The sequence below is a fragment of the Lissotriton helveticus genome, chromosome 7 (genome assembly GCF_964261635.1).
Source record: "Lissotriton helveticus chromosome 7, aLisHel1.1, whole genome shotgun sequence".
Lineage (NCBI taxonomy): Eukaryota > Metazoa > Chordata > Amphibia > Caudata > Salamandridae > Lissotriton > Lissotriton helveticus.
Window position 1 is genome coordinate 1804700962 of NC_136068.1, and position 14839 is coordinate 1804715800.

General features: G+C 52.5%; 1 protein-coding gene across 1 annotated transcript in view; it reads left to right on the forward strand.

Moving 5' to 3' along the window:
* The first annotated feature begins 525 nt into the window (after window positions 1-525).
* LOC144770785 (phospholipase A2 inhibitor and Ly6/PLAUR domain-containing protein-like) overlaps window positions 526-14839 on the forward strand; it is an 88344-nt gene continuing 74030 nt past the window's right edge. Inside the window, exons 1-2 of the mRNA XM_078655539.1 lie at window positions 526-622; window positions 12325-12444. Of these exons, the coding sequence (XP_078511665.1) occupies window positions 571-622; window positions 12325-12444 (172 nt within the window). The 5' untranslated portion in view covers window positions 526-570. The remainder of the gene's footprint in view (window positions 623-12324; window positions 12445-14839) is intronic.

Sequence of the window (14839 nt, forward strand, 5' to 3'; positions counted from 1 at the left end):
GTCGAAGAAATTCAATGGCAATCATAACACTTGTGACTGTCATCCGGACTGTATTTGGCTTTGAAACAGACATCTCCCCGCCACGAATCCCAACTAGGCAAATACCAGCATTTGACCCATCAGCGCCCACGAAGCCTGCCTGGATCTTAGCTGAGGGGCTAGCAGTGATCTTAAGCAAGGGTCTAGTAAAAAAAAAATTGGAAAATCTTTTGGAAATATAAATACCTCTTTCATCTTTTCCAAGCTAGATACATTATTCCCAAATGAGCATGCTGAAAAAGCATGGCAGGTGTAACAACAACGGAGGGAGGGATCCTGCCACCTGCACCCAACTAAACTGACAATTCTTGTTCCACCCCTAACCATGCATGAGATTTCTAAGAATGAACCGCTACTAAAAACACAGAACTGATCACTGTGGTTAAACCTGCTAGAAATAGAACACTGGACGCAAGCCCCACCCCTGGTACATCTCACGCTATATACTCCCACCCCATGGGCCCTCCCCACACTCTTAGCGCCAGAGGACCAGAGCCCAGACGCACTCAGCTCCACCTGTTCTTCTGTAACATGAGGGTCACTCTAGCTGTCACCTGTATCCTGTCTGCGCTGCTGGCTGAAGGTGAGGCGTCCTCTCTCCTTCACTTACACCTCTCTGCTCTCCTCCCTGTAATTGAAGTGCCCCCTCCCTCTCTGTTGCCTGTGTTCTCCTCTGCTTAAGCTCCCTTTCTCTATCTCTGACCATAACGGCTCTGCTTTACAGGCTGAACATTAGCCTGTATCCCTATAAGCTGTATCCTCTTTGATCTACAGGCTGAAAATGACACTCTCTCTCTCTCTCTCTCTCTCTCTCACTCTCTCTCTCTCTCTCTCTCTCTCTCTCTCTCTCTCTCTCTCTCTCCCTCTCCCTCTCCCTCTCCCTCTCCCTCTCCCTCTCCCTCTCCCTCTCCCTCTCCCTCTCCCTCCTGAGTCCTCTCTGCTATACAGGCTGAAGACGAGTCTCTTTCTGTATATATAAATAACCAGTATCTTCTCAGATCTACAGGCTGGAAGTGAAGTGCTCTCAGGGCCGGCTTTAGCACTGGTGGGGCCTGGTGCGACAATCAATTTTGGCGCACACCATGACCCCTCCTCAGTTTCTCACACTACCACCAGGCAAAAGTGTCCTTCATCTTTGCAATCATAAGCTATTGCTAAACATAGCGCTCGGCCCCTGAGGTTGGCACCCCTTCCACAGGTCTTGCGCCCAGTGCGGCCACACCTGTCACACTGCCCTAAAGCCAGCCCTGATTGCCCTCTCCCACCCCTAGTCTGTATCCTCTCTACTCTCCTGGCAGAATGTGCGGTGTCCTCTCCCTACTCTCTTGCTGGAAGGTGAGGTGCCCTCTCCGTCGCTCTCTCTCTCTCCTGGTGAAAGGTGAGGTCCCCTCTCCCTGTCTCTTGCCTGTATCCTCCCTACTCTCCTAGTGGAAGATGAGGTGCCCTCTCTCTCTAGTCTGTGTCCTCCCTACTCTCCTGGTGAAAGGTGAGGTCCCCTCTCCCTGTCTCTTGCCTGTATCCTCCCTACTCTCCTAGTGGAAGATGAGGTGCCCTCTCTCTCTAGTCTGTGTCCTCTCTACTCTCCTTGTGGAAGGTGAGGTGCCCTCTCCCTCTCACTAGCCTGGGTCCTCCCTACTCTCCTGGTGGATCGTGAGGTGCCCTCTCTCTCTTCTCTCTAGCTTGTGCCCTCCCTATTCTCTTGCTGGAACGTGAGGTGCCCTCTCCATTTCTCTAGCCTGTATCCTCCCTACTCTCCTGGTGGAAGGTGAGATGTCCTCTCTCTCTTTTCTCTAGCCTGTATCCTCCCTACTTTTCTGGTGGAAGATGAGGTGCCCTCTCTCTCTCTCTCTAGCCTGTATCCTCCCTACTTTCCTGGTGAAAGGTGAGGTGCCCCCTCTCTCTCTCTCTCTAGCCTGTATCCTCCCTACTCTCCTGGTGAAAGGTGAGGTCCTCTCTCCCTCTCTTTAGCCTGTGTCCTCCTTACTCTCCTGGTAGAAGGTGAGACACCCTCTACCTCTCTCTAGCCTGTATCCTCCTTACTCTCCAGGTGGAAGGTAGGTGAGGTGCCCTCTCTCTCTCTCTCTCTCTCTAGCCTGTATCCTCCGTACGCTCCTGGTGGAAGTTGAGGCGCCTTCTCCCTCTCTATTGCTCTCTCTCTAGCCTGTATCCTCCGTACGCTCCTGGTGGAAGTTGAGGCGCCTTCTCCCTCTCTATTGCTCTCTCTAGCCTGTATCCTCCCTACTTTCCTGGTGAAAGGTGAGATGCTCTCTCTCTCTCTCTCTCTCTCTCTCTCTCTCTCTCTCTCTCTCCCTCTCCCTCTCCCTCTCCCTCTCCCTCTCCCTCTCCCTCTCCCTCTCCCTCTCCCTCCTGAGTCCTCCCTGCTATACAGGCTGAAGACGAGTCTCTTTCTGTATATATAAATAACCAGTATCTTCTCAGATCTACAGGCTGGAAGTGAAGTGCTCTCAGGGCTGGCTTTAGAACTAGTAGGGCCTGGTGCGACAATCAATTTTGGCGCACACCATGACCCCTCCTCAGTTTCTCACACTACCACCAGGCAAAAGTGTCCTTCATCTTTGCAATCATAAGCTATTGCTAAACATAGCGCTCGGCCCCTGAGGTTGGCACCCCTTCCACAGGTCTGCGCCCAGTGCGGCCACACCTGTCACACTGCCCTAAAGCCAGCCCTGATTGCCCTCTCCCACCCTTAGTCTGTATCCTCTCTACTCTCCTGGCAGAATGTGCGGTGTCCTCTCCCTACTCTCTTGCTGGAAGGTGAGGTGCCCTCTCCGTCGCTCTCTCTCTCCTGGTGAAAGGTGAGGTGCCCTCTCCCTGACTCTTGCCTGTATCCTCCCTACTCTCCTAGTGGAAGATGAGGTGCCCTCTCTCTCTAGTCTGTGTCCTCCCTACTCTCCTGGTGAAAGGTGAGGTGCCCTCTCCCTCTCTCTAGCCTGTATCATCCCCACTCTCCTGGTGGAAGGTGAGGTGCCCTCTCCCTCTCTCTTGCCTGTATCCTCCCCACTCTCCTGGTGGAAGGTGAGGTGCCCTCTCCCTCTCTCTTGCCTGTATCCTCCCTACTCTCCCAGTGGAAGGTGAGGCGTCTACGTCCTCTCTCTAGCCGGTATCCTCCTTACTCTCCTGGTGGATGGTGAGGTGCCCTCTCCCTCTCTCTAGCCTGGGTCCTCCCTACTCTCCTGGTGGAATGTGCCGGTCCCTCTCTCTCTCTCTCTCTAGCCTGTATCCTCCCTACGCTCCTGGTGGAAGGTGAGGTGCCCTCTCCCTCTATGTTGCCTGTATCCTCCCGACTCTCCTGGTAGAAGGTGAGGTGTCCTCTCTCTCTTCTCTCGAGCCTGTATCCTCCCGACTTTTCTGGTGGAAGATGAGGTGCCCTCTCTCTCTCTCTCTCTCCCTCTCTCTCTCTAGCCTGTATCATCCCTACTCTCCTAGTGGTAGGTGAGGTGTCCTCATCCTCTCTCTAGCCGGTATCCTCCTTACTCTCCTGGTGGAAGATGAGGTGCCCTCTCCCTCTCTCTATCCTGTATCCTCCATACTCTCCTGGTGGAAGGTGAGGTGCCCTACCTGTCTCTCTCTAGGCTGTATCCTCCTTACTCTCCTGGTGGACGGTGAGGTGCTCTCTCTCTCTCTCTAGTCTGTATCCTCCCTACTCTCCTGGTGGAAGGTGAAGTTTCCTCTCTCTCTCTCCAGCCTGTATCCTCCTTACTCTCCTGGTGGAAGGTGTGATGCCCCCCCTCTCTAGCCTTTATTCTCCCTAATCTCTTGGTGGAAGGTGAGGAGCCCTCTCACTCTCTCTAGCCTCTATCCTCCCTACTCTCCTGGTGGAAGGCGAGGAGCCCTCTCACTCTCTCTAGCCTCTATCCTCCCTACTCTCCTGGTGGAAGGTGAGGTGCCTGCTCCCTCTCTCTAGCCTGTATCCTCCTCCTCTCCTGGTGGAAGGTGAGGTGCTTTCCATCTCTCTCTTTAGCCTGTATCCTCTTCCTTTCCTCTTGGAAAGTGAGTCTCTCTCTCTCTCTCTCTCTCTCTCTCTCTCTCTCCCTCTCCCTCTCCCTCTCCCTCTCCCTCTCCCTCTCCCTCTCCCTCTCCCTCTCCCTCTCCCTCTCCCTCTCCCTCTCCCTCTCCCTTTCCCTCTCCCTTTCCCTCCTGAGTCCTCTCTGCTATACAGGCTGAAGACGAGTCTCTTTCTGTATTTATAAATAACCAGTATCTTCTCAGATCTACAGGCTGGAAGTGAAGTGCTCTCAGGGCCGGCTTTAGCACTAGTAGGGCCTGGTGCGACAATCAATTTTGGCGCACACCATGACCCCTCCTCAGTTTCTCACACTACCACCAGGCAAAAGTGTCCTTCATCTTTGCAATCATAAGCTATTGCTAAACATAGCGCTCGGCCCCTGAGGTTGGCACCCCTTCCACAGGTCTGCGCCCAGTGCGGCCACACCTGTCACACTGCCCTAAAGCCAGCCCTGATTGTCCTCTCCCACCCCTAGTCTGTATGCTCTCTACTCTCCTGGCAGAATGTGTGATGTCCTCTCCCTACTCTCTTGCTGGAAGGTGAGGTGCCCTCTCCGTCGCTCTCTCTCTCTCCTGGTGAAAGGTGAGGTCCCCTCTCCCTGTCTCTTGCCTGTATCCTCCCTACTCTCCTAGTGGAAGATGAGGTGCCCTCTCTCTCTAGTCTGTGTCCTCCCTACTCTCCTGGTGAAAGGTGAGGTCCCCTCTCCCTGTCTCTTGCCTGTATCCTCCCCACTCTCCTGGTGGAAGGTGAGGTGCCCTCTCCCTCTCTCTTGCCTGTATCCTCCCTACTCTCCGGGTGGAAGATGAGGTGCCCTCTCTCTCTAGTCTGTGTCCTCTCTACTCTCCTTGTGGAAGGTGAGGTGCTTTCTCCCTCTCACTAGCCTGGGTCCTCCCTACTCTCCTGGTGGATCGTGAGGTGCCCTCTCTCTCTTCTCTCTAGCTTGTGCCCTCCCTATTCTCTTGCTGGAACGTGAGGTGCCCTCTCCATTTCTCTAGCCTGTATCCTCCCTACTCTCCTGGTGGAAGGTGAGATGTCCTCTCTCTCTTTTCTCTAGCCTGTATCCTCCCTACTTTTCTGGTGGAAGATGAGGTGCCCTCTCTCTCTCTCTCTAGCCTGTATCCTCCCTACTTTCCTGGTGAAAGGTGAGGTGCCCCCTCTCTCTCTCTCTCTAGCCTGTATCCTCCCTACTCTACTGGTGAAAGGTGAGGTCCTCTCTCCCTCTCTTTAGCCTGTGTCCTCCTTACTCTCCTGGTAGAAGATGAGACACCCTCTACCTCTCTCTAGCCTGTATCCTCCTTACTCTCCAGGTGGAAGGTAGGTGAGGTGCCCTCTCTCTCTCTCTCTCTCTCTCTCTCTAGCCTGTATCCTCCGTACGCTCCTGGTGGAAGTTGAGGCGCCTTCTCCCTCTCTATTGCTCTCTCTCTAGCCTGTATCCTCCGTACGCTCCTGGTGGAAGTTGAGGCGCCTTCTCCATTGCTCTCTCTAGCCTGTATCCTCCCTACTTTCCTGGTGAAAGGTGAGATGCTCTCTCTCTCTCTCTCTCTCTCTCTCTCTCTCTCTCTCTCCCTCTCCCTCTCCCTCTCCCTCTCCCTCTCCCTCTCCCTCTCCCTCTCCCTCTCCCTCTCCCTCTCCCTCTCCCTCTCCCTCTCCCTCTCCCTCCTGAGTCCTCTCTGCTATACAGGCTGAAGACGAGTCTCTTTCTGTATATATAAATAACCAGTATCTTCTCAGATCTACAGGCTGGAAGTGAAGTGCTCTCAGGGCCGGCTTTAGCACTAGTAGGGCCTGGTGCGACAATCAATTTTGGCGCACACCATGACCCCTCCTCAGTTTCTCACACTACCACCAGGCAAAAGTGTCCTTCATCTTTGCAATCATAAGCTATTGCTAAACATAGCGCTCGGCCCCTGAGGTTGGCACCCCTTCCACAGGTCTGCGCCCAGTGCGGCCACACCTGTCACACTGCCCTAAAGCCAGCCCTGATTGCCCTCTCCCACCCCTAGTCTGTATCCTCTCTACTCTCCTGGCAGAATGTGCGGTGTCCTCTCCCTACTCTCTTGCTGGAAGGTGAGGTGCCCTCTCCGTCGCTCTCTCTCTCCTGGTGAAAGGTGAGGTGCCCTCTCCCTGACTCTTGCCTGTATCCTCCCTACTCTCCTAGTGGAAGATGAGGTGCCCTCTCTCTCTAGTCTGTGTCCTCTCTACTCTCCTTGTGGAAGGTGAGGTGCCCTCTCCCTCTCTCTAGCCTGTATCATCCCCACTCTCCTGGTGGAAGGTGAGGTGCCCTCTCCCTCTCTCTTGCCTGTATCCTCCCCACTCTCCTGGTGGAAGGTGAGGTGCCCTCTCCCTCTCTCTTGCCTGTATCCTCCCTACTCTCCTGGTGGAAGATGAGGTGTCCTCTCTCTCTTTTCTCTAGCCTGTATCCTCCCTACTTTTCTGGTGGAAGATGAGGTGCCCTCTCTCTCTCTCTCTAGCCTGTATCCTCCCTACTTTCCTGGTGAAAGGTGAGGTGCCCCCTCTCTCTCTCTCTCTAGCCTGTATCCTCCCTACTCTCCTGGTGAAAGGTGAGGTCCTCTCTCCCTCTCTTTAGCCTGTGTCCTCCTTACTCTCCTGGTAGAAGGTGAGACACCCTCTACCTCTCTCTAGCCTGTATCCTCCTTACTCTCCAGGTGGAAGGTAGGTGAGGCGCCCTCTCTCTCTCTCTCTCTCTCTCTCTCTAGCCTGTATCCTCCGTACGCTCCTGGTGGAAGTTGAGGCGCCTTCTCCCTCTCTATTGCTCTCTCTCTAGCCTGTATCCTCCGTACGCTCCTGGTGGAAGTTGAGGCGCCTTCTCCATTGCTCTCTCTAGCCTGTATCCTCCCTACTTTCCTGGTGAAAGGTGAGATGCTCTCTCTCTCTCTCTCTCTCTCTCTCTCTCTCTCTCTCCCTCTCCCTCTCCCTCTCCCTCTCCCTCTCCCTCTCCCTCTCCCTCTCCCTCTCCCTCTCCCTCTCCCTCTCCCTCTCCCTCTCCCTCTCCCTCTCCCTCTCCCTCCTAAATCCTCTCTGCTATACAGGCTGAAGACGAGTCTCTTTCTGTATATATAAATAACCAGTATCTTCTCAGATCTACAGGCTGGAAGTGAAGTGCTCTTAGGGCCGGCTTTAGCACTGGTGGGGCCTGGTGCGACAATCAATTTTGGCGCACACCATGACCCCTCCTCAGTTTCTCACACTACCACCAGGCAAAAGTGTCCTTCATCTTTGCAATCATAAGCTATTGCTAAACATAGCGCTCGGCCCCTGAGGTTGGCACCCCTTCCACAGGTCTGCGCCCAGTGCGGCCACACCTGTCACACTGCCCTAAAGCCAGCCCTGATTGCCCTCTCCCACCCTTAGTCTGTATCCTCTCTACTCTCCTGGCAGAATGTGCGGTGTCCTCTCCCTACTCTCTTGCTGGAAGGTGAGGTGCCCTCTCCGTCGCTCTCTCTCTCCTGGTGAAAGGTGAGGTGCCCTCTCCCTGACTCTTGCCTGTATCCTCCCTACTCTCCTAGTGGAAGATGAGGTGCCCTCTCTCTCTAGTCTGTGTCCTCCCTACTCTCCTGGTGAAAGGTGAGGTGCCCTCTCCCTCTCTCTAGCCTGTATCATCCCCACTCTCCTGGTGGAAGGTGAGGTGCCCTCTCCCTCTCTCTTGCCTGTATCCTCCCCACTCTCCTGGTGGAAGGTGAGGTGCCCTCTCCCTCTCTCTTGCCTGTATCCTCCCTACTCTCCTGGTGGAAGATGAGGTTCCCTCTCTCTCTAGTCTGTGTCCTCTCTACTCTCCTTGTGGAAGGTGAGGTGCCCTCTCCCTCTCACTAGCCTGGGTCCTCCCTACTCTCTTGCTGGAACGTGAGGTGCCCTCTCCATTTCTCTAGCCTGTATCCTCCCTACTCTCCTGGTGGAAGGTGAGGTGCCCTCTCCCTCTCTCTTGCCTGTATCCTCCCTACTCTCCTGGTGGAAGGTGAGGTGTCCTCTCTCTCTTTTCTCTAGCCTGTATCCTCCCTACTTTTCTGGTGGTAGATGAGGTGCCCTCTCTCTCTCTCTCTCTCGCCTGTATCATCCCTACTCTCCTAGTGGAAGGTGAGGCGTCCTCGTCCTCTCTCTAGCCGGTATCCTCCTTACTCTCCTGGTGGAAGGTGAGGTGCCCTCTCCCTCTCTCTAGCCTGTGTCCTCCCTACTCTCCTGGTGGAATGTGCGGTGCCCTCTCTCTCTCTCTAGCCTGTATCCTCCCTACGCTCCTGGTGGAAGGTGAGGCGTCCTCGTCCTCTCTCTAGCCGGTATCCTCCTTACTCTCCTGGTGGAAGGTGAGGTGCCCTCTCCCTCTCTCTAGCCTGTGTCCTCCCTACTCTCCTGGTGGAATGTGCGGTGCCCTCTCTCTCTCTCTCTCTAGCCTGTATCCTCCCTACGCTCCTGGTGGAAGGTGAGGTGCCCTCTCCCTCTATGTTGCCTGTATCCTCCCTACTCTCCTGGTGGAAGGTGAGGTGTCCTCTCTCTCTTCTCTCGAGCCTGTATCCTCCCGACTTTTCTGGTGGAAGATGAGGTGCCCTCTCTCTCTCTCCCTCTCTCTCCCTCTCTCTCTCTAGCCTGTATCATCCCTCCTCTCCTAGTGGTAGGTGAGGTGTCCTCATCCTCTCTCTAGCCGGTATCCTCCTTACTCTCCTGGTGGAAGATGAGGTGCCCTCTCCCTCTCTCTAGCCTGTATCCTCCATACTCTCCTGGTGGAAGGTGAGGTGCCCTACCTGTCTCTCTCTAGGCTGTATCCTCCTTACTCTCCTGGTGGACGGTGAGGTGCTCTCTCTCTCTCTCTAGTCTGTATCCTCCCTACTCTCCTGGTGGAAGGTGAAGTTTCCCCTCTCTCTCTCCAGCCTGTATCCTCCTTACTCTCCTGATGGAAGGTGTGATGCCCCCCCTCTCTAGCCTTTATTCTCCCTAATCTCTTGGTGGAAGGTGAGGTGACCTCTCTCTCTCCCTAGCCTGTATCCTCCCTACTCTCCTGGTGGAAGGCGAGGAGCCCTCTCACTCTCTCTAGCCTCTATCCTCCCCACTCTCCTGGTGGAAGGTGAGGTGCCTGCTCCCTCTCTCTAGCCTGTATCCTCCTCCTCTCCTGGTGGAAGGTGAGGTGCTCTCCCTCTCTCTCTAGCCTGTATCCTCCCGACTCTCCTGGTGGAAGGCGAGGTGCCCTCTCTCTCTCTCTCTCTCTCTCTCTCTCAAGCCTGTATCCCGCTCCTTTCCTGGTGGAAGGTGAGATGTTCTCTCTCTCTTCTCTCTAGCCTGTATCCTACCTACTCTCCTGGTGGAAGGTGAGGTTCCCTCTCCCTCTCTCCAGCCTGTATCCTCCTCCTCTCCTGGTGGAAGGTGAGGTGCTTTCCATCTCTCTCTTTAGCCTGTATCCTCTTCCTTTCCTCTTGGAAAGTGAGGTTCTCTCTCTCTCTCTCTCTCTCTCTCTCTCTCTCTCTCTCTCTCTCTCTCTCTCTCTCTCTCCCTCTCCCTGTCCCTCTCTCTCTCCCTCTCCCTCTCCCTCTCCCTCTCCCTCTCCCTCTCCCTCTCCCTCCTGAGTCCTCTCTGCTATACAGGCTGAAGACGAGTCTCTTTCTGTATATATAAATAACCAGTATCTTCTCAGATCTACAGGCTGGAAGTGAAGTGCTCTCAGGGCCGGCTTTAGCACTGGTGGGGCCTGGTGCGACAATCATTTTTGGCGCACACCATGACCCCTCCTCAGTTTCTCACACTACCACCAGGCAAAAGTGTCCTTCATCTTTGCAATCATAAGCTATTGCTAAACATAGCGCTCAGCCCCTGAGGTTGGCACCCCTTCCACAGGTCTTGCGCCCAGTGCGGCCACACCTGTCACACTGCCCTAAAGCCAGCCCTGATTGCCCTCTCCCACCCTTAGTCTGTATCCTCTCTACTCTCCTGGCAGAATGTGTGGTGTCCTCTCCCTACTCTCTTGCTGGAAGGTGAGGTGCCCTCTCCGTCGCTCTCTCTCTCTCCTGGTGAAAGGTGAGGTGCCCTCTCCCTGTCTCTTGCCTGTATCCTCCCTACTCTCCTAGTGGAAGATGAGGTGCCCTCTCTCTCTAGTCTGTGTCCTCCCTACTCTCCTGGTGAAAGGTGAGGTGCCCTCTCCCTCTCTCTAGCCTGTATCATCCCCACTCTCCTGGTGGAAGGTGAGGTGCACTCTCCCTCTCTCTTGCATGTATCCTCCCCACTCTCCTGGTGGAAGGTGAGGTGCCCTCTCCCTCTCTCTTGCCTGTATCCTCCCTACTCTCCTGGTGGAAGGTGAGGTGTCCTCTCTCTCTTTTCTCTAGCCTGTATCCTCCCTACTTTTCTGGTGGAAGATGAGGTGCCCTCTCTCTCTCTCTCTCCCTCTCTCTCTCTCTAGCCTGTATCCTCCCTACTTTCCTGGTGAAAGGTGAGGTGCCCCCCCTCTCTCTCTCTCTAGCCTGTATCCTCCCTACTCTCCTGGTGGAAGGTGAGCTACCCTCTCCCTCTCTCTCTCTCTCTAGCCTGCATGGTCCCTCCTCTCCTGGTGGAAGGTGAGGTGCTCTCTCTCTCTCTCTCTCTAGCCTGTATCCTCCCTACTCTCCTGGTGAAAGGTGAGGTCCTCTCTCCCTCTCTTTAGCCTGTGTCCTCCTTACTCTCCTGGTAGAAGGTGAGACACCCTCTACCTCTCTCTAGCCTGTATCCATCTTACTCTCCAGGTGGAAGGAAGGTGAGGTGCCCTCTCTCTCTCTCTCTCTCTCTCTCTAGCCTGTATCCTCCGTACGCTCCTAGTGGAAGTTGAGGTGCCTTCTCCCTCTCTATTGCTCTCTCTAGCCTGTATCCTCCCTGCTTTCCTGGTGAAAGGTGAGATGCTCTCTCTCTCTCTCTCTCTCTCTCTCTCTCTCTCTCTCTCTCTCTCTCTCTCTCTCTCTCTCTCTCCTGTATCCTCCCTACGCTCCTGGTGGAAGGTGAGGAGCCCTCTCCCTCTCTCTCTCTAGCCTGTATCCTCCCTACTTTCCTGGTGCAAGATGAGGTGCTCTCTCCCTCTCTCTAGCCTGTATCCTCCCTACGCTCCTGGTGGAAGGTGAGGACCCCTCTCCCTCTCTCTCTCTTGCCTGTATCCTCCCTACTTTCCTGGTGCAAGATGAGGTGCCCTCTCCCTCTCTCTAGCCTGTATCATCCTTACACTCCTGGTGGAAGGTGATGAGCCCTCTTACTGGCCTGTATCTCTGCTCTCTTGTCTCAAGCTGAGGTGCCCTCTCCCTCTCCTCAGTATGTATGGTCCCTGGTTTTCTATCTGCGGGTGAGTGGAACTGCTTCTCTACAACCTTAATCCGTCTTGTCCGCCAGGCTGAAGAGAAAATTGCCTTTTTTTATTCAGATCCCCCTTTTCTATTTACTCAAAGTATATGCCCTCACCCTAAGGTGTTCCTTCCTACACAAAAACAATCCTAGACACCCGTGCACCATGGGGCAAGTGTCCCATTGCTGGTGCTTGGTCAGCACACAGAGGTCTATTTACTGAATTCTCATTCAAGGCAAAGCAGCAGACATAAATGCTGCACTGTGTTGCATGAGAAAGTGAGGGCAGGAGAGGGCAGGACAGTGCCATAACAACAGAGATCTGCCACTCTCATCCTCACTACCAAGCGCTGGTGCCTAATCAGACTGGTGATCACCACGCGGACACTTTTGAGAAGAGCTTTCTGCGTGATTCTAGAGTAAGTTTAGTACTGGAACGGTTCCCTTCCTGTACAACCATCTATGGTTAGGCTAAACTTAAAACACTTCCTATTTTGTAAGTGCGCTTTACACATGCAAAGTTGTAAAGAAATAAAAACATTTCTCCTTCAAAGAACCTATTTTATAAGGGTGTTAGTTTTTGATGCAAAGCCCTTCCTACTTTTTTTAGGAGATAGGGTTTTGTTTCAAACACCATGGGTGGGTTTATGGGAACCCCAATGCACCACCCATGGAACCCTTGGTGCTACGTAATGCAAATAATCACTGGGTCAGCACCAAATATTTGGTCCCTGGAACCACTGTGGTTTGCAAATGCTTTTACCCAGGGGTCTAGTTGTGCTGTTCTACTATTTCTAACAAGAAAACACATTAAAAGACTGATCTATGAGATTAGAGTTGCTGACATTCCAGCAATCTTTGCAACTCGTGGGCCCTTTCAAATATCTGAAAAAAACAAAGAACGACCAACCATCATCTTATTCAGGTTCAGAAATGTTTTCTCTTCTCTTTTATTTTTCCAGTGAATGCCCTCTCATGCCAAACATGTTCTAGCACCACTGCTTCGACCTGCACGGGGACTTCACAGACCTGCACTTCCCCAGCTAATACTTGCATTTCATTGCTCACGGAGAGCAGCGCTGGTAAGGTTCCATTTACAAAACTAACTAGTCTCTTGTGTCACCGGTGGGTGGCGCTACATGTCAAACCTGGGGCTTGAAGTCAGACTGTGAAGGAGGATGGTCCAGAGGTGAACTGGGGTGAAAGTGTCTTGCGTGAGTGCCCCAAGGGAGGTTGTACGGGGTGCTTGTCTGACTGCTCTGTGGCGCAAGGGGAAACAAGGTAAACCTAATACCGGCTCTGGTTAGGATCAAGCATGACAAAAGAGAGAACAAGCACTTGCAATGCAATAGGTCTTGCATTTGTGAGAGTTATTAGTATTGTAAATAACAATGTCTTTTACCCATGTGTTATGCGCATGGTGGCCGGTGTAGCCGTGGTGATAAAATAAAATGCGCCATTGTACGCTGAGGCAGAAACATGACAGCGGGTGTTGTGGTGAAACATGAAGCGCAGCGCCCTTGTTGTTAAAAGGTATGTGCGCGGCGGCCCAATTAGCGGGCGCTCTGCTGATTAAATAAACAGCGATTGGTACTAGGAACAGGCAAGCAGGAAATAAAAGAAATAGACAGAAACAGCCTTGGTGGCGGCTCCTGCAAATGTAAAGAGATGTCTGCAGGGACTACAGACATCTCTCAATTGCGGAGGGCAGAATAAAGTCAGGGTGGTGAACATTAATCTGTAACCTTGTTTGCCTTTACTCTGACCACCAAACCTTAAATCAGGTCATAAGGGTCTTATTTAGGGTTTGGCATAAAGAGACAGGATCTCAATTATGAAAAATGACGCCATCCTTGCGACATGCTGGATGCGTCATATTTACAGTATGACGCATCATGTTACAAGGAGTTACAGATACGTCAGTATTTCTGACGTATCTGTAGGCGCAAAAATGACGCATTGCTGGAGTGTGTCACAAAAGTGACGCAACTCCATCAATGTGTCCTTTCACATGGGGCAAGGCCCATGTGAAAGGGCCTGCGTCAGTCTTACATCTGCTGTGAGGCAGGCGCAAGATATTGACGCAATGAAATCCCATAGATTTCACTGCATCACTTCTATGAGGCCTACATGCGTGGGAACGCCCCCCTGCATACATTATACCTGACGCAGGCATAATTTAGCGCACTCACAGTGACTAACAATTGAGGGCGGAAATCCTGAGGGGAAGAAAGTACCTTTTGTGGAGCTTACTGATCAACCAGGGCATGATCCAATAGTGTGTCAGCTAAAGGCGATAGCCTCTCCAGGGGATATCCTACAGCAGACCTCTGCTCCGAATACATGTGATATACAAACCCAGAACCCAGATGTTATAACAATAGCGGAGCCCCCTTGTCTCCCCCCCGGAAGAAGACTTAGGATCGGGCATGGGACCTCTAGGTATTGGGTATAAACTTGCAAGCTGGAATATTGCTGGCTGGCGCAAAAAGGAAGAATCCCTTGGCTGGCGGGTGCTTGTTAATACTTATGATATTCTCTGTTTGCAAGAGACGTGGTCTACGGAACTGATAACCTTCGATGGGTATATCTCTTATAACCTCCCTGCGCAGAGTGTAACCATGGGCAGGGCTAAAGGGGGGCTCCTGATATTACTTTCTGTAAACTTCCCGGTACAAGTCAAATCCTATACCAAAATTGGGTTTCATTCACAGGTACTCTGGCTGCAACATACGGGGGCCGTAATGTTTTACTGAATAAACCATTATAATAATGTGTTCGACCCCTCCAGCTCCCTAGTAGTTAATGAACTAGAGTCTGCCTTGGTTAATTTATGTGATGCCAACCTCGGTCCGTTCGATATTATTTGGGGGGGATTTTAACATTTCTTTGTGCCCCTTCTCTTTCACGAATGTTTGTGGATTTGACGATGCTAGAGGGGAAGATTGTGCTCATTTTACACACACACCGCACGGAGAGTCACTTAACTCACTCTTGCTTAAATTTGATTTGCTAATATATCAGCCTGCAAAAGATAGCGATGGTAACCCCGTCCCGACTTTTACTGGTAGGAACTCAGCCACTGTTATTGATCATGTGTTGATTACTGAGAATATTAGTATTTTCTGTGATGTCCCGATTATTCTAGACTTGGCCTACAGCGACCACAATTGTATCACCATGTCCATTTTCATTTGGGGACTGAAGGATCAAGCTCTCCGAAGGACTGTTGCCGAAATAACCCCCTGTAGGCCAAATGGTTTTAGGATTAAGTGGTGCAGCGACAATTCAGAGAGGCTGCTGAATAAAATTGTATCGGCTAGCTTACAGGAGCTGCAGAGTTGTTTAGATGTTAATGCAGGCCCTGCATGCATTCTTGCTGGTTTTAAGAAGATTAACGAATCAACCAAAAAGATATTAACAATTGCCAAGACCAGTAGAAAGAGGGACAACGTGGGGTGGTTTGATGCAGCCTGC